This window comes from Trichomonas vaginalis, chromosome V (genome assembly GCF_026262505.1).
Source record: "Trichomonas vaginalis G3 chromosome V, whole genome shotgun sequence".
NCBI lineage: Eukaryota > Parabasalia > Trichomonadida > Trichomonadidae > Trichomonas > Trichomonas vaginalis.
Window position 1 is genome coordinate 7,325,850 of NC_067207.1, and position 16,353 is coordinate 7,342,202.

The following is a 16,353-nucleotide window of genomic DNA, read 5'->3' on the forward strand; positions in this document are numbered from 1 at the left end:
GTTTTTTCCATTGTGTCATTTACTTATTTGACGTGGCAGAAAGATATAGAGAATATGAAGATGAACCAATGCCTGCAAATGTTCAGCATATGTACTCGTAAGAGATATTTTTATCTAATATTAAATGGACGCACAGAACTTAGCGAATGCACAGCAACCTGGACAACCAAACCCAGAGAATATTCCAAATGAAGTTAGAATACAAACTGCAATGGCAAACTATGGTCAAGTGCCAACAGATGTACAAATGCAAACTGCCATGTCAAATGACGCTGCGTTAGGTTTGCCACCATGGTATGCAAATATGAGATGGAAAGAGTTTTATACAAACCCCGAAGTGGGATATAAACAACTCTATGCAGATGACGCGAACACAGGAGTTGACCCAGAGTATGTTTTCTACCAGAGGAGAAATAGAATGTATGAGCTCCAGTTAAAGAATGCTATGGAACTCAGAAGGAAACGTAAGAGACTAGGTGGACATTAGATTTTTACATATAGTAAAATGGGTTTCTTTGGAAGAATAGGAAACTTCTTTCGAAATGTTGGAAGAGGTATATGGAATGGAATAAAAACCGTCGGAAGAGGAATTTGGAACGGAGTCAAAAATATTGGCAAAAGAGTAGGTCAGTTCGTTGGTATTATACCTAAAGACCCTGAACCAGAAGAGCAAGCTCCTGTTATACAACAGCCTGAACCTGCACCACAGTCTAGTTGGCAACCAAATCCAACACCTCAACCGTATTAAAAAATCATATTTTTACCGTTCGATAGTAGTTGTATATGAAACTAAGTTCTAAGTAAAACGCGTGGTATAATGGAATTATTCTCTTTCTTCCATCTGTAGTAAACCATACTTGAAAGTCTGAAATACTTCCACTTGGTGGTTCGTATAGCTTTGTAGGTTTTTCGTAAAAGTCATTTGCCAAGCATAAAAAAGAGTTTTGCGCACCAGAAAATGAAGCATGAACTATAATAGCGTCTGAGTCGAAAACATTTTCATATGTTCCATTAGGGTTGGAGACTTCATAATAGTCCGGGTGTACTGGATACCATGCAGGCTGATTTAACATCCTCAAAAATCTATGCCATGCCAAGTTGTTATATTTTGTAGAAATATAAACGTTTTCTCCAAGGTCTTCTATTTTATTGAATTTAACAGTTGCATTTTTCCTGTCATATAAAATATCGAGATGGTACTCTCCTTCGTCAATGTTGTACTGTTTTGCATATTCGAGATAGATATCGTTTATTTTTTCTTGAAAAGCTTGAAGAATTGTTTCTAAGTTTACAAGCAAACTAACTTGTAAAAGTTTTCCCTGTTCAAATTTCTCATACGTACGTTTCTCTTTGTTATAGTATCGAATTTCAAAAGCGACCGTAAATGGGAAACCATGTATGGCTTCTGAAATGAACTTCATTCTACGAAAGCCAACAGCTTTTGTGACGGATGGGTCTCTTAACCATCTTAGTGGGTAGTCAAAACGATAGCCTTCATGCTTTACGGTCTCTGTCTCAAACTTTTGACCGACATTCGTAAAAAGTTCATCTAATGGTTTAGTTGTAGCAACTCTTGAATTTTCTTTTTCTATTGAAAGCATATTTTATCTAGAATAAAAATGTCGAAAGAAACAGCGTCTATGAGAGAAATAAAACACAACCGACAACTCATTATACAAGCTCTAAATAAGAACACAACAAACTTTTCAAACTATTCTAAGATATCTGAGTCATTGAAAGAAGGAAGCTTAAAACTGACATTAAACCCAATGACAGATGAGTTTCTGTTTCAAGACAACAAGAACCATACTGTTTGTATAAATCCAACAAAACGAACTTTAAACGAGAAACCTATAGATGAACTTCTTTTGAAAGCAGATGTTGACAACAAAGCTGATAAAGAGTATGTAGACGATGCAATAGCAAAAGAACATGACAGAGCAGATGCAACATATGCAACGAAAGAGGATGTTGAAAAGAAAGCTGACAAAGAGTATGTAGACGATGAGTTAGCATGTGTGACTAGTGCGTTAGTGAAGAAGGCATATAAGGAATATGTGGATGAAAAAGACAATGAAATTAAAGAAAGGGTTGACTGGTACCATGAACGGACGTCAAAGATTTTAGAAGGTAAAGCCAATACAGGGTGGGTTTCAGGATGTTTAGACCTTAAAGCGGATAAGAACCATACACATACCATTGCAAATATTACAAACTTACAAGAAACCTTAAACAGTAAAAGTGACGTTGGACATACACATACCATTGCAAATATTACAAACTTACAAGAAACCTTAAACAGTAAAAGTGACGTTGGACATACACATAACTTCTTCTCAAATGTTGGTATAGAAAGTATTTTAGGAACGATTGAAGAAACTGGTGGGGGTGGATTATATTTTAAACCTCCTAACTTTCCAGAAGGTTTAACATCGGATAAAGACATTAGATGTAGAAATGTCTATGTCATGGAGGATGAAAAAAAAGTTAAATTCACTGCTCAAGATTTATATGATAAGAAAGCTGACAAAACAGAGCTTCAAACGTTAAAGACAGAAATACTTCAAACACTATATCCTATAGGTTCTATTTACACGTCAATGAACTCTACCAGACCAGAAGTAGTACTTGGTTTTGGAACTTGGACTCAAATAGTCGACAGGTTTTTGTATTGTGCAAACTCTTCAAAGGAAACAGGTGGAAGTAAAACGATTTCAGGTGCAAATTTACCTGCGCACAGTCACTACATAGATTTAAGTACATCTGAAGCAGGTTTGCATAGTCATAGATTTTGGGATTGGTCAGGAATGACAAAAGGTAAAGGATATGATGTTAAAGAGACGTTAAGTTTGCTATAAATTGTTACTGGAGTAACACTGAGGGAGGAAACCATTCACATCGCGTTTCAGGGTATACGCAAACAACGGGACAAAGTAAAGACTACATGCCACCTTACATGACAGTTTACGCATGGTATAGAATTGGTTAGTCGTCATTTTCAACTTCTTTAGCATATTCGTCAGGAGTTGTCTTATATTTGTTAGGAACTGTCTTTGAAAGTATACCACCTTGAACTTTAACAAGTTTGAAACGAGGTCTGACAATAGTAGTTTTATCTTCTGCTTGCAGTCTGTACATTTTGCCATGTTTGCCTAAAACTTCATAATATTCTCTTGTATACTTTCTTCTATTTTTACGAACACGAAGGTGAGTACCTGTCGAGTTCCCATTGTTGTCATAGTCAATAGTATTTTCATATGGGTCGCGTTTAGGTATTTCTATTTTTACTTTGTCACCTTTCTTAAGTTTGAAGCCTGGCATTCTTTCTTGTTTGTCTCTTTTGACTAAACTATTAAATATATAGTCTTTCTCTAAGTCGGGTTGTTTTTCATTTCTTCGGGGGAGTGGTTTCCCAAACCTTTTTGTTTACGGTATTGTAAATATTTAAAACTTGTCTCATCTTTGCCATGGAGAAATGTCTATATTTGTCGTCATATGACATTTCATTTGCTTCACCACCTTGTGGTTGGTTTAAGTCTCTTAAGATTTTTATACAACTGTCAATGACACCAAGAGCAGAATGGTTTTGGTCGACAATGAAATATTGGTTTACATTTTTTGAACGCAGATAGTTTTTAATATCGTCTGATTTGAAAGAACTTTCACAGTCAGATGTCAGTTTTGTTGGATGGTATTTGTCAACGAATATTGTCAAAGCAGTTTTCACATCTAAAATATTTTTGGACTGTAATGGTATGGCTTCACAGTATCTTGTGTTTTGACCACAAATATTAGCCAGTATGGTGGTCCATCTTCTCTATACCTCGGAATGTTTTCCAAGATATCCATAAACCAAGCATTTGGTGTTGAACTAAAGATTTTTATCATGAGTGCTTTCTTTGTTGCTTTAGAAACATAGGGGTCCTTGTTTGGATTCGTCATTTTTTAACCCATAAGAAATGGGTTTATTTGGCGCATTAGCAGGAGTTGCATCCAGATTTTTGCCCGCAGTGGGAACAATAGCCAGAGGTGTATTTGGAGTTGGAAGGAAGATTTTGAGTACATTAGGTATACTTAAAGAGAAAGCACAACCTATTATACAAACTGTACAGAAAGGTTGGGATGTAGCACGAGATGCAGCAAATCTTATTCCAAATCCTGAAACAAGAGGAAAAGTTCAAGGATGGATGGACAATGTAGGAAGACAAGCAGGAAACTACTATAACAAAGCAAATGACTACTATAACCAAGCAGGGCACTATATGGACCAAGGTGAAAGATTCTTTAACAGAGGATATAACCATGCACAACAGTGGGTAAACAACAACCAACCGCAACCGCCTCAAACGTGGGGAATGTAAATTTTTTACTGAGATGAAATGAACAATACAGCATTGAGACAAATGGGTCAAGATGGATTTGTCGGCTTCCAGCAGTTACACAACGTGTTTGTCAAGTTCTTCCTATACCTCAGGAAGTTTTAGACCGACTTAAAAAACAAAACAACCAGTTGAAAACAAACCAAACTAAAATTTTTTACTGAGATGAAATGACCGAAGAAGTTGAAACGGTAGATTTGACACCACAAACAAAAAGTTCAGAACCATTGTCAAAACCTGTCAAAGAACTTACAGATGAAGAGAAAAATTCAATAATAGAAAGTGCCAGGTCTGGAAATACAAACCCTAACTACAAAGTCACTTTTCATAGAAATGGAACGGCTAGTATCTCAAAAAAGAAACAGACTCTCACAAATAAAATATTGAAGTCTGAAGGAGCTTTCGAGACAACAGATGGAAAAGTTTACTTCACTGACCAACAGTTCATTATAGAACATCTCATTGACTTAGAGTCGAAATATTCTAAACTTTACAACAAACACAAAAAGTTGAAAGGAAAACAAAAACAAATGGCATATGATATTTATGAAGATGTTGACGACACAACTGTTCCTGCAGGTGAGGTAAAGTCAGAGGAACCGAAAAGTGACGAAAAACCGATAGAAGAAGAAAAACCAAAAACTGAAGATAAACCAAAACCAAAGTTTAGTTTCCAAACTAAACCAAGTCAACCTTCATTAGCTGGTATGGGTTGGCGTCAAAGACTTATGGCAGCAGGCGGTTATGTAAAGTAAAGAAAAAAAAATTTTTTTATTTTTATAAAAATGCCCCCATATAGAATGGATAGAAAATCTGCTAGAATAAAAGCAGAGTTGCAAAGATATGGTTGGAGAGTTTCGAAGAATTTTAAATATAGGAAGGGAAGACCCATAAAAGTCTATGACAAACTGGCTGGTCTTCGCTACGAAATGGACCTAGAAACAGCACGTGCAAATTATCCAAACAGACTAGAGAGGTTAGAAGAAGAACGTCTTATGAACATGCCTTTCGATGTTAGTGAACCTCAAGTTGAAGGACACGACGGCTTTGCCAGATTCTACTGGAAACATGACGAACAATTGCATCCTTTGAGAAGGAAAAAAGGAAAAGGTGAAGATGCACATGCTCCCATGGAAAGAACAAGATATGCATATGAAAAGTACCGTGAAGTTAGAAGTCAAATTACATCTGGTCGAACCTTTACAGTAAACTTTGACGAAGGAAAGAACAAAGAAGGCTTCATGGGAGTACTTGCTGCCATACAAGACGGAAATAAGAAAGGATACAATCTCAGACTAACCGTAACAGATTTAGATGGTCACATTTACTATGCGCATGGCAATGAACAAACAGCCGCACAACTTCTTGACGCTTTCAAGACTACAAAGAGAGAACAAATGGTTGACTCCGACTCAGACATTTTGAATGCGATTGAAGGATTGCAAGCGTGAAGTTCGAATGGTACCAACCCAACCCTCAAGCAGTCAGACAACATGCTGGATATTCCCGTTCATAAACAAGTCTGACATTAACTTAACCAGGTATGGAATTTACAATTCAATTGAAACAATTGTCAATGAACCTTGTATTCTTACATGTCTCAGGAACTCTGGTCTTGTTTCAGAAGAGAAAATGAAGTATCTTGAGTCATGTGTGAAGACAAGGTACATGCTCAGAGGTCAATTGGCTAAAATTGCACCGTTGGCAAATGTGAATATCCGAGTCAACATTCCGACTGAGAAAGGTTCTTCACATGACGACTATGTTGTTGACAAAGACTTACCATGGTTGAAGATTGTAATTGTCCACAACCACTTCATGTTGAACGAAAGTCTTACAAACCCATTGTTCGGAAAAGGCAAGTGCAACATTGTCAGAGCTGTTAACATTCTTTTCGAGAAAGGTTTGTTGGAACCAATTCCAGATGACAAGCTGACAGAAAGTTTTGTACCAAAAGACGAAACAAACTTTTCACTGTTAGCAAGACCAAAAGTTGTTCCAGACAAAGTTCTAGTACAAAAGAAGTACACAGTTCCAAAAGGAGTTGGATTGTTCGGATACCAACCTGAACCAGAAGAACTTCCAATGAGGTTGCAAGAACTTCAAGATGCTATAAACAAACTCCCATTGAGACATCCAATTGACGTCAAATTGTATTGGAGAGCATCTGAGTTAGGTCAGAAGGTTTTATATGAAACAGGTTGCTTCGACGATGTTTATGAGATAACAGGAGAAGTTTCTCAGAAGATAAGAGACTCGCTTGAATTTCCAAAAACTGGTCCGATTGGATGCGATAAGTTCGACTCAGATGAAAAAATATACTATGTCGACCTTAACGCCGCATACATGAGGTTCGTCCAATATATCCCGACTGGAATTCCAAACGAAGATGGTGAGTTCCCAGGAAGGAACTATACAGTTGGAAAAGTCATACAACAACTGTATGATATTAGGAAAGCTTCAAACCCCAAACTTGCAATGACATTAAAATTGCTTATGAATTCGACATGGGGGTATTCCATTAAAAAACCTCAAGAGATGAAGAGTAAACATTATGAGAAGGTCGACAACTTTGTTGAAAGGTTTTCTCCTTTTGTTTTGAAATACGAATTTACCGAAGGTGAAAGTGGCTTAGTAACCACATTAAAACCTATTGTCGAACATTGGTCTTACCCTCAGTTCGCAAAAGCAGTCCTTGACGAGTACAACAAATTCTTCTCCGAAGTCAAATCCAAAGTCAAGGTTTACTATGAGAACATCGACGCACTCATGACGAACGAAGAAGGCTATAACAAACTCATTGAAATGGGAATGGTCGGTGAAAAGATGGGTCAATTCAAATTGGACAAAATTTTCACCGAAGTTCATGTCCTCTCCAAGCGTAAGTACTGGGGTGTTAAAGAAGACGGCACAGAAATAAAACATTGCATGAAATAAAAAATTTTTATATTCCTTCCTAGCTAATTTCCGTTTAATTTCATGGTCGCCCTCGGAGTCTTTGAATCGGACAGGTCGAGTTACACCATTCTTGGTCTCAAACTCATATATAACCTGTTTGTCTGTATTTTCGTCGACTATGGCACGAGACACGAACATTGACCAAACGGACAAAAAGTGTCATTTCGGATGGTCCCGCAGCCAATCGCATTCGAGCACTTCGAAGAAGCCTTACGTTCCAAGGGAGAGGGTGTCTGGTGCAAGGCAGAGGTCATGAGACTCTACGAGCAGTACATCCTCAATGCCTGGGAGGACAAATCGTCCTTGGATTGGCAATTCTACCAACTCCTCTGGGACGACCTCCTACGCAACTGGGATGACGAAAGAGTTCAATTCAGAGGTCAGGAACTAATTTTGCAAATGACCATTAATTTAAGCCGCTTACGCAACTAAAAACTTAAATTTACTTGGGGTTTCCCCCTAAAATAAAATTTTTTTACTCTTAGAACCACTCGAGGTTCTCCTTACGGTTGTTGAGCTTGTCACCGTCAATGTGTCTGACCTTCGTCTTCTTGTTTGGATTTGGAACCCATTGCATACCGACAAGCCTTCCCATGGAAATTGTACCGTAATTTCGAAGGGTAAGGGTCAAGTGTCCCAAGTTGTTGAGGACTGGGGTAAGAACCTTGCCTGTCGCCTTGTTGCGGATTTTGTATGGGTAGGGTTGGGAAATTTCGTAAGCGTCATCGGCAACAAGGGTTGCCCAAACTTCCTCTTCTTCGTGTTTCTCTTCTTCCTCTTCTTCCTCTTCTTCCTCTTCTTTGATAATACCTTCTTCAATTTGGTACTCACGAAGTACGGTGTTGCATGTTCTGTCCTTTCCGAGTACCTTCCAGATGGCGTCTATCTCTTCGAAGAAACGGTAGATGAGTCTGGCAAGGTCTCGGTTCTCTCTCGCGTAAATGCGCAAGGTTTCCGCTAAATCGTTCAGGACTTTCTCATTGGAAGCTTGGTTCATGAGGAACTCACCTTTAAGTCCCTTCATCTCTTCCATAAGACTACTTTGGAGAGTCTTAACGGTGTTTGTCAGATGAGCTTTCAAATGCATAATTTGAATTTGAACTGGGCGCTTGTCTGGCAACCTTGAAAGGACATCTGCTATTGTGTTCGGCTTCGGTGCTTGTTCGGACATCGAAAAAATGAAGTGGTTTGAGAATGACGGTTTTACTTCAAAAAGCTTGTTATGACGGTTAAGTCATACAACAAGTTTAAAATAATATCTTGTTCTTCTTCTGAACGTTTGTTGTCTCTTCCGATAAAAGTTTCGAACATGAGAACCAAAAAACGTTTTTTGAGATTGCGGAAGAGTTCAGGCAAACGTTCATATTCTGGATATGTTGGGAGCAGTTCGAAACATCTGAGCTGACTTTCGGACAAAATTGGGACAATGTCAGAAAATTCATCTTTGGTCGGACTGCTTGAAGGTAAGTCCCTTACATGTAAGTAGCTCTGGTAAAGTCTTCTCATTTCTGCTAACTTTTGGAGTATAGCTTCGTAGTTTAGAAGTTTTAATTTTAATTGTCTTATTCCACTCTTTACTTCTAAACGGTAAGTATCCATGAGGTCAAGAGTAGCTTTGGTAGCTTTAAGTGGAGCTATCTGTTCCTTGACTTGTGCAATTTTGGTTGCAATTGTGGTTTGAGCTCCTTCAAGTTCGCCGTCTATGTCGTTCTCAACGTCTTCAAGCATGGCTTGAAACTCTTCATCGGTCCATTGAGATTGGTGTGGAACGAATTTAACTTGCTTCATTCAAAAAATGAAAAAAATGTTTTTACTCAAAGCGTGCCATGTATATGGCTATAAGAAACTTACCAGAAGGCTTCTTCTTCACATGAGACTCTGGTAACTTGAGTGTTGGTGTTGGAGTTCTTGGGGGAGGTGGCTCTGAAATTTCAAATCTCTCTCGAGCGCAACAACAGATGTCAGAATAACATTCCCCACTGTCCTTCTTGCCACCATAAACTGTGTATTGACCAAACTTGCATTTACAGGAAGACCGGTCAATACAAGGTTCACAGTTGAAATAGTTGTACACAAACCTGTTGAGTACGAGTGTGAGTAAAAACATAAAAAAAGTGAAGTGAAAATGAGATGTTTACTGAACTGGTTGGATGTCGCCTTCACAGGTTATGTAGAACGGCTGACCCGAGAAGTGAAGGAGACCCTTGAGAATTTGGTTCATTCTTGGGAAAGGGTTCTCTCTGTTTGGAAGTTGTATCCAAGGACGCTTGGCAAAGAACTTGAGAAGAGCTTCCTTCTTTGCTTGCTTTATGTCGTCGTAGGCTGTCCCGTCTGGTATTTGAATTGGAATTCCAGTCGAAGTCTCGAGATTCAAGGCAGCCCTTCCCGTTATCCAACAGTTAACAAGCTTGCCTTTTACATTCTGCCTGAGGAAGTCTTTAACAAGCTCGTTAATTTCAATTAGGTAAATTGCCTCGTCGGTAGGTTCGACCTCGACCATTGCTACTGTCAGTAAAAGTACTGCTACTGTCAGAAAAAGTACTGCTACTGTCAGTAAAAGTACTGCTACTGTCAGTAAAAGTACTGCTACTGTCAGTAAAAGTACTGCTAGTTGCAGTAAAAAGGAAAATTTGAGAGGGTTTTCGACGATAAAGTACTGCTACTGTCAGAAAAAGTACTGCTACTGTCAGTAAAAGTACTGCTACTGTCAGAAAAAGTACTGCTACTGTCAGTAAAAGTACTGCTACTGTCAGAAAAAGTACTGCTACTGTCAGTAAAAGTACTGCTACTGTCAGTAGCAGTACTGCTAGTAGCAGAGATTTTTATCGTTGTGGTCCGACGGTTAAGCCACAAACGAATGTCCGACGTCCCACCAACCGAGCCCATTCCCAAGCCAGAGGAACCTAAAGAACCACAACAGTCTCCTCAGCAACCTCAGTTCCAGCAAGTACCTCCGATTTACTACCAATTTCCACCTCAAGGTTACTACCCACCACAAGGCTTCCCGAACTACCCTCCTCAGCCTATGCCTTACTTCCCCAACCCTTGGATGTTCCAGCAAGCTCCACCCCAGCAATTCCAATCTCAATCTCAATCGAAGAGAGACCAAGACTTCGAAGAAGGTCTGAACCGTTTACGCAAAGATTATGCCACAGCCCCTATGGAAGACGACAGGCTTTCAGTCTCTTCCCTCAAATCGACCGATTCGACTCGTACCACAGATTCGGTTCGTGACCGTGAAGACTACCTCAAGCAGTCTGAGAGACTCTTCATCCTACAATCATTTACAGTTGGAGCTCTCAAGAACATGCGCAATTACGAAGGTCAGACACCAGCTGGAGACCGCAAAACAGACGTACTCGCAAGAGCAGTCCAACTGGTCAAGACAAAGACTGAGATAGTCGACTTCATTCTTGCAGCTTGCCCATACAAGTAAAAAAATAAACAATTACGAGTTAAACTTTTTATTCTTTCTTTTCTGAGTTGTTTAGAGCTGGTTTCTCTTGTAGGAGCCTTTCGTACTCTTCCATGGTCATGTAATTGCGAATTTGGTACGCAATTCCAGGTTCGTTGTTTTTGAACCTTACGTATGTAACGCTTCCATCTTCCTCAGGGAAGTAAGCTGCTAACATCTGACCAAGTTTTCTCGGTGACTCGGAGCTCATTAAAAATGTCACTTTTTAAACGTTAAGTTTTTAGTCTTATTTTACCCTTTGTTTACCCTTTGTTTACCCTTTGTTTGTCAAGGTAGTATTGGAGTGCAATTTCTCCAAATTCTCTGTGTCGGAGTTCTTCAGCATTTTCCAAGGTGTACCTGGAGAACTCAAAGAAGTTGTCAAGAAGATACTGCCATGCTGCTCTTCTGAGTTCGTCGGTATTTTGGAAGTGTTGCACCTTCGAGTCTTCGGACATGAAAAAAATGACACTTTTTCTATTAAACCGTTTTGGCATTTCTCATGAGTGAGTATAGTTCTGCCGAACCATTGGAAGAGAAGAAGTACTCTTGCTGGCAAAAGACAAAAATAGTTGCCTTAGTTGTCATTGCAATTGTACTCGTAATTGAATTCATTGTACTTCTCTTCACGTACATAAAACTCAAGGACGGCATATGCTTTAAGAAGCTACCATCTTACTAAGACTAAACACTTAGATTTTTCAAGCTTGACTTTTTACAATTTGAATTTTACACCCAAAAATATATTTTAGGGTAGAAGGTTAGATCTAACCTGTTTTCTAACCTCTTTTCTACCCTCTTGAATTTGTCATGAGTTTTATACAGAATTCGGCAAAAATATATTTTAGGGTAGAAGGTTAGATCTAACCTGTTTTCTAACCTCTTTTCTACCCTCTTGAATTTGTCATGAGTTTTCCCGAAATAAAAAATAAAGTTGGTTTTTTTAAAAAAATATTTTTTTATTTTTATTGTAAGAACATGTTAGCAACAACAGCACCAAACTCGTTAGTCATGAACCCAACTTCAATGTTAGTAGAGATGAAAAGCTTCATTCCTTCTTCATATACTTTCGAAACAGAAATCCAGAAGATAAAGCAAGAACTTCTCCAAGGAGATTTAGATTGCACTGCAAAAGATGAAACAAATGAACAGTATCTTTATGAAATGCAGGATATTATTGACCATCTACCTAAACTTCCTGAAATCCAACAACAAAAGCTTACTATTCCAGAATTCGATGAAATAGAAGTCAAAGCAACTGACTCAGTAGAAATAAAGAAGTTCATACGAAAGGTTAACTATGAGTTTCTTGGATTTCATTGCAACCACAAAGTCATGGACAAAGATTGCGATATGGTATATAAGAACATCTCTGACATATACAAATCTGGGGAGTTTAAGACCTACGACAACTTTGTTTCGTTAGTTGCTGAATGTGTATGGCAGATAAGAGATAAAGATAGAAGAGGTAAGATATGGAATGAACAGATAAAACCCGCAACTTTTGAGTTAAAGAGAGCAATTGACGCCTTAGTCATACTAGCAGGTAAGGTTTCAGAATATAACGCAAAAATGAACCCACAATGTTCTAAATGTAAAGCAGCAATGAGGAAATATAACTACTCCGTCAAAGAGATAGAACGTATGCGAAACGACTATGCTGACTTAAAGAAAGAAGCAGAAAAGCCAGCAGAAAATAAAATGGACATGTTGACATTTCTAAACAAAAACTATCCAACAGCTGACGATTTCCTTCTTTCAGATGTCAAGAAGAAATATAAAGAAACTTTCGGCATTGTGAAAACATTCGATATCCTTCGTGAAGAAATAGAAGCTACAAAACTGTTTAGAATTTCACGAATTCACAATGTTTACCATGTAAAACGCTTATAAAATAACTGGGGTAGAAAAGAGGTTAGAAAACAGGTTAGATCTAACCATCTACCCTAAAATATATTTTTATTGAATTCTGAGTAAAATTCTGAGTAAAATATATTTTAGGGCTTGTGTCAAACCGTTGAGTTTTCACAAAATTTAAAAAATAACGTTTACCATGTAAAACGCTTATAAAATAACTGGGGTAGAAAAGAGGTTAGAAAAGAGGTTAGATCTAACCATCTACCCTAAAATATATTTTTGCTGAAAAATGACCAAATTTCATGAAATTTCTCTAGACCGACTTTTACAGGGGTAGCCAAAACTCATGAAAATCGTGAAAAATAACAGAGTATTTTGACAACTTCAAACAAGTAGAGTAGATGAACTCTTTATTTTTCAAGCTTGACTTTTTACAATTTGAACTTTGTTCGCGTAGATGTGAATTCTGAAAGAAGTATGAGGGTCTTGTATGACTTTGTACTTCTCCCAGAGTTCATGTCTGTCAAACTTACCTGCCATGGACTCTTTCATAAGTTCCATGAAATCGTCTTCGGACAATCCAGGGAAAAGTATGATATCAGTAAGTATTCTTTTAACATCCTTACTTAAACTCTTTGCTGTCTGTACACAAATGACAACTGAGATGTTAAAGTGTCTGAGCTTCTTAAGAATTCGACACATGTCTTGTTCTCTGTTCTTTAACAAAGGATGAGAAGCAAAGTCATCTAAGATAAGAAGACATCTATGAGGGTAAGTCTTCCAATCGTAAGATTGCAATTTCTTCGAAATGTATTCTATCTCTTTCTGTTTGTTTCTGAAGTGTTTCTTCTCTAATATTCTCTGCATTTCCTCATTTGTCTTTAAACTTCGAGTTTATATACTCATTTATAGCATTGTACTTCAAAACTCTTCTTTGGTTACTTCTTTATCCAATCCAACAACTCAGAGTCTTTTATACATTACTAACTTAGACTTTTTTATAATATCTTTGAACGAATTGACGGTTTGGTCAAATTGACCAGAAGTACTACAAATGACAACTAACTCATAGAATGGGTTCTTCTCATCTAGTTCTTGTTGTTGTGCAGCCATTTTAAGATAAGTGAAAGTCTTACCCGACCCAGGTGGTGCGATTAGACCTGTTATACCATTCTGAGCAAATAAGAACTTGTCATGTATGGGTTTATCTGAAGCATTTTCCAACTCCCTCTTGTTCTTGTTTAAACATTTCTCAAATTTCTTGTCAATGTCAGCAAACTTTTTTTTCTAACATATTTTTAGAAAAATTAAAATTTTTATCTTTTTGAAAATGTCTAGCGATTTCGCTATCTATATTCGAGACAAGCTTTTCGACAGCAAAACATCTGTCGACCATAAAATCTTACATAGTGTAAACAAGAAAGGTGAATTTGTTCTAAAGTTCTGTTTCTGGGAATATGACAAGAACCATAAAACATTAGGCAGAGAAGTCTTTAAGTTTGTCAATGACAGACTTGTTGACAGAGATGACGCCTCTTGGAGAGATGAAGTCCAACAAAAAGTTCTTAGAATGCAAAGAAGACACATGCGCTGTTTCTTGAAGATGAAATAGAAAACAGAATAGATGAGCTATTAAAGGACAAAGAACTTTTACATAAATATAGTTGCGCCAAATTTGACATAACTCCACCAGAAGAAGAAGAAGAAGAAAGAAAAGAAAGAGAAAAAAGTAGAAGAGAAGAAAGGAAAAGAAAGTAGAAGAAGAGAAGAAAGAACCTGAACCAGTTCCAGAGAAAAAGAAATTTGACATGTAAAAATAAAATTTATTTTTAGAACATTTCTGGGTCAATGTCAATGTTCTCTTCCTCTTTAGGAGCAAACACTGGCTTAGACTCTAAAAATCTTTTTACCCAATTTACCTTGAACTTCTACAACTTTAGACTCATAATATTCATAGTCGTCTGCTTTCTTTGGTTCATAAGGTATAAACAAGTTTGTATGCTTTGCCTTCTTTAAGGTTTGAAAACCTTCTGTCAAAACTTTCTTTGACTGCTAACAAACCTTCTATGTCTAAGTCTTCAAATTTCGCACCATTTTTAGTCACAATAGCAAACTTAACTGGTTCGATGTTCCAAACTTTGCTGAATGAAGACTTTTCAAAAATGGTAGAAGTAAACATTCAAATAAGCGAATGGGTCTAGTTCTTCTTTGACTTCTGTCATGTACTTGTTGACTGAAATATATTTCGTCATCTTTTCTATCGGATAAAAAAATATTTTTTTTTAAAATTTACTCAGAAAAATTTTTCTTTGTATATACGCCATTCTGAACATCTAAAAGACTTTTGACATTTGCCAAGAATTACGTTTAGAAGCTGCCATATAACCATACTCTTGACAATATTGTTTATACGAATCGTACAATGACCTTTCATCTAATGACACAAAGTCAGTTTCATCTATGAACAGTTCATATACACTCTTGTTTGCTTCTAACAATGTTTGTCTTTCTTCGGTATGTGGAATTTGTCTTGGATTGAACTTAGAAATATCTAATGTCATGAAATATGAGAACAAGTGGTTGTAAAAGTTAGGTCTGTCAAAGTTTCTGCTAAGTCGTCAAAATATTCTGTATCTTGCATATGAGAATCTGACGTTCTGACAACTACATATCTTCTGTCAGAACTTTCTAACTTCATCGGAACAACATTGTTTGAAACCATGATTGAAGTTTGCAACATTTTCACAAACTCTTGGTCTTTATATTTTCTTTCAACAACTCCAACTTTGTCTGTTATAAGACTCTTCAAAGCATCTGAGTTTAAAACCTTTGTTGTATCTATTACTTTGAAGTTCGTTACATACTATAAGTTTCATATTCTCTATTGAAGAGTTAAATTTACCGCAGATGTTTTCTAAGTTTGTTCATATTAGGGTTCGATAGCCTCTAACAGTTTGCACAAAATATCTGTAAAGAAAGTGTTCTTACCAGTTCCTTGTTTTCCAATTATAATGAGAGCAGTTTCATTTTTAGCACTTGGATGTTGTAAGATGTTTGCAAACCAACATAAGATATACTCATAGACTCTTTCGTTTCCATTGCATTATAATTTCTTTGACATGGTCTAACCAAGCTTCTATAACATTTTCTTTCCATTCTACTTGTTCGTATTTATATCCAGTGAAGATAGAAATAGAAGTTTGGGATGGTGTATAGAACTTTATACCTCGAACTGAAAAATCTTCTAACTTTGACAATAAGATATCCCAAGCATCTAACATCTTCATTCCAACTTGTACAACTTTTATTTTCTTAAGTTTCTGTCTACATTTCTTGTTCAGACACTATTGTTGCTCTTGGTTTGTTAAAGACAACATCCCATTCTTTCATGACATAACATTCTGGGGCAGAGTCAACATAAATGACTAAACGTTTCAAATTCTCGACTGCTTTGTTATAGTCTCGAAATGGACAATATTTTCTGAATGCTTGGAAGTCATAAAAATCTGAAACATCTATTCTGTACATTTTTATAAAAATAAAAAAAAATATTTTTTTTATTCTTGACTTTGTTGTTGCATTTTGTTGCATTTGTTGTTCTTGAGCTATTTGTTGTTGAAGTTGTTCTTGTAATACAATACTTTCACCAGTTGCATCTTCCAATTCGAAACTTTCTGCCGTCATTGACAAATACATAGGACATAA

At 37.0% G+C, this 16,353-nt stretch overlaps 13 protein-coding genes and 3 pseudogenes across 16 annotated transcripts, besides 1 other annotated feature; 10 read left to right on the forward strand and 6 right to left on the reverse strand.

Moving 5' to 3' along the window:
* The first annotated feature begins 221 nt into the window (after positions 1-221).
* Positions 222-487, forward strand: TVAGG3_0294200 (annotated as a pseudogene). Its single transcript has one exon. A coding segment is annotated over exon 1 (266 nt).
* An 18-nt stretch (positions 488-505) lies between these two features.
* On the forward strand, positions 506-748 carry TVAGG3_0294210 (serine threonine-protein phosphatase family; the record flags this gene model as incomplete). The annotated part of the gene is made up of 1 exon (XM_051229204.1): positions 506-748. The coding sequence occupies one exon, from the start codon at positions 506-508 to the stop codon at positions 746-748; it is 243 nt and encodes an 80-aa protein (XP_051098934.1).
* A 297-nt stretch (positions 749-1,045) lies between these two features.
* On the reverse strand, positions 1,046-1,601 carry TVAGG3_0294220 (uncharacterized protein; the record flags this gene model as incomplete). The annotated part of the gene is made up of 1 exon (XM_001295193.2): positions 1,046-1,601. A coding segment is annotated over one exon (556 nt), but the record flags the coding sequence as incomplete, so codon positions are not given.
* A 237-nt stretch (positions 1,602-1,838) lies between these two features.
* Positions 1,839-16,353: part of a mobile genetic element that runs on past the window's edge.
* Positions 3,960-4,361, forward strand: TVAGG3_0294240 (uncharacterized protein; the record flags this gene model as incomplete). Its single annotated transcript, XM_051229205.1, has 1 exon — positions 3,960-4,361. One exon carries the CDS (start codon positions 3,960-3,962, stop codon positions 4,359-4,361), a length of 402 nt encoding a protein of 133 aa, XP_051098935.1.
* Positions 4,550-5,134, forward strand: TVAGG3_0294250 (phage tail repeat-like family; the record flags this gene model as incomplete). Its single annotated transcript, XM_051229206.1, has 1 exon — positions 4,550-5,134. The coding sequence occupies one exon, from the start codon at positions 4,550-4,552 to the stop codon at positions 5,132-5,134; it is 585 nt and encodes a 194-aa protein (XP_051098936.1).
* TVAGG3_0294260 lies at positions 5,510-6,386 on the forward strand (annotated as a pseudogene). The gene has a single exon. A coding segment is annotated over exon 1 (877 nt).
* On the forward strand, positions 6,465-7,260 carry TVAGG3_0294270 (DNA/RNA polymerases family; the record flags this gene model as incomplete). Its single annotated transcript, XM_051229207.1, has 1 exon — positions 6,465-7,260. A coding segment is annotated over one exon (796 nt), but the record flags the coding sequence as incomplete, so codon positions are not given.
* On the forward strand, positions 7,506-7,769 carry TVAGG3_0294280 (uncharacterized protein; the record flags this gene model as incomplete). The annotated part of the gene is made up of 1 exon (XM_051229208.1): positions 7,506-7,769. One exon carries the CDS (start codon positions 7,506-7,508, stop codon positions 7,767-7,769), a length of 264 nt encoding a protein of 87 aa, XP_051098938.1.
* TVAGG3_0294290 (MazG nucleotide pyrophosphohydrolase domain-containing protein) lies at positions 7,819-8,424 on the reverse strand (the record flags this gene model as incomplete). The annotated part of the gene is made up of 1 exon (XM_051229209.1): positions 7,819-8,424. One exon carries the CDS (start codon positions 8,422-8,424, stop codon positions 7,819-7,821), a length of 606 nt encoding a protein of 201 aa, XP_051098939.1.
* TVAGG3_0294300 (uncharacterized protein) lies at positions 8,776-9,125 on the reverse strand (the record flags this gene model as incomplete). Its single annotated transcript, XM_051229210.1, has 1 exon — positions 8,776-9,125. A coding segment is annotated over one exon (350 nt), but the record flags the coding sequence as incomplete, so codon positions are not given.
* On the reverse strand, positions 9,148-9,444 carry TVAGG3_0294310 (uncharacterized protein; the record flags this gene model as incomplete). The annotated part of the gene is made up of 1 exon (XM_051229211.1): positions 9,148-9,444. One exon carries the CDS (start codon positions 9,442-9,444, stop codon positions 9,148-9,150), a length of 297 nt encoding a protein of 98 aa, XP_051098941.1.
* TVAGG3_0294320 (uncharacterized protein) lies at positions 10,195-10,773 on the forward strand (the record flags this gene model as incomplete). Its single annotated transcript, XM_051229212.1, has 1 exon — positions 10,195-10,773. The coding sequence occupies one exon, from the start codon at positions 10,195-10,197 to the stop codon at positions 10,771-10,773; it is 579 nt and encodes a 192-aa protein (XP_051098942.1).
* TVAGG3_0294330 (uncharacterized protein) lies at positions 10,802-11,002 on the reverse strand (the record flags this gene model as incomplete). Its single annotated transcript, XM_051229213.1, has 1 exon — positions 10,802-11,002. One exon carries the CDS (start codon positions 11,000-11,002, stop codon positions 10,802-10,804), a length of 201 nt encoding a protein of 66 aa, XP_051098943.1.
* TVAGG3_0294340 (organellar and viral DNA polymerase type B) lies at positions 12,127-12,684 on the forward strand (the record flags this gene model as incomplete). Its single annotated transcript, XM_051229214.1, has 1 exon — positions 12,127-12,684. The coding sequence occupies one exon, from the start codon at positions 12,127-12,129 to the stop codon at positions 12,682-12,684; it is 558 nt and encodes a 185-aa protein (XP_051098944.1).
* Positions 13,066-13,515, reverse strand: TVAGG3_0294350 (protein of unknown function, DUF4106 family; the record flags this gene model as incomplete). The annotated part of the gene is made up of 1 exon (XM_051229215.1): positions 13,066-13,515. One exon carries the CDS (start codon positions 13,513-13,515, stop codon positions 13,066-13,068), a length of 450 nt encoding a protein of 149 aa, XP_051098945.1.
* On the forward strand, positions 13,979-14,462 carry TVAGG3_0294360 (annotated as a pseudogene). The gene has a single exon. A coding segment is annotated over exon 1 (484 nt).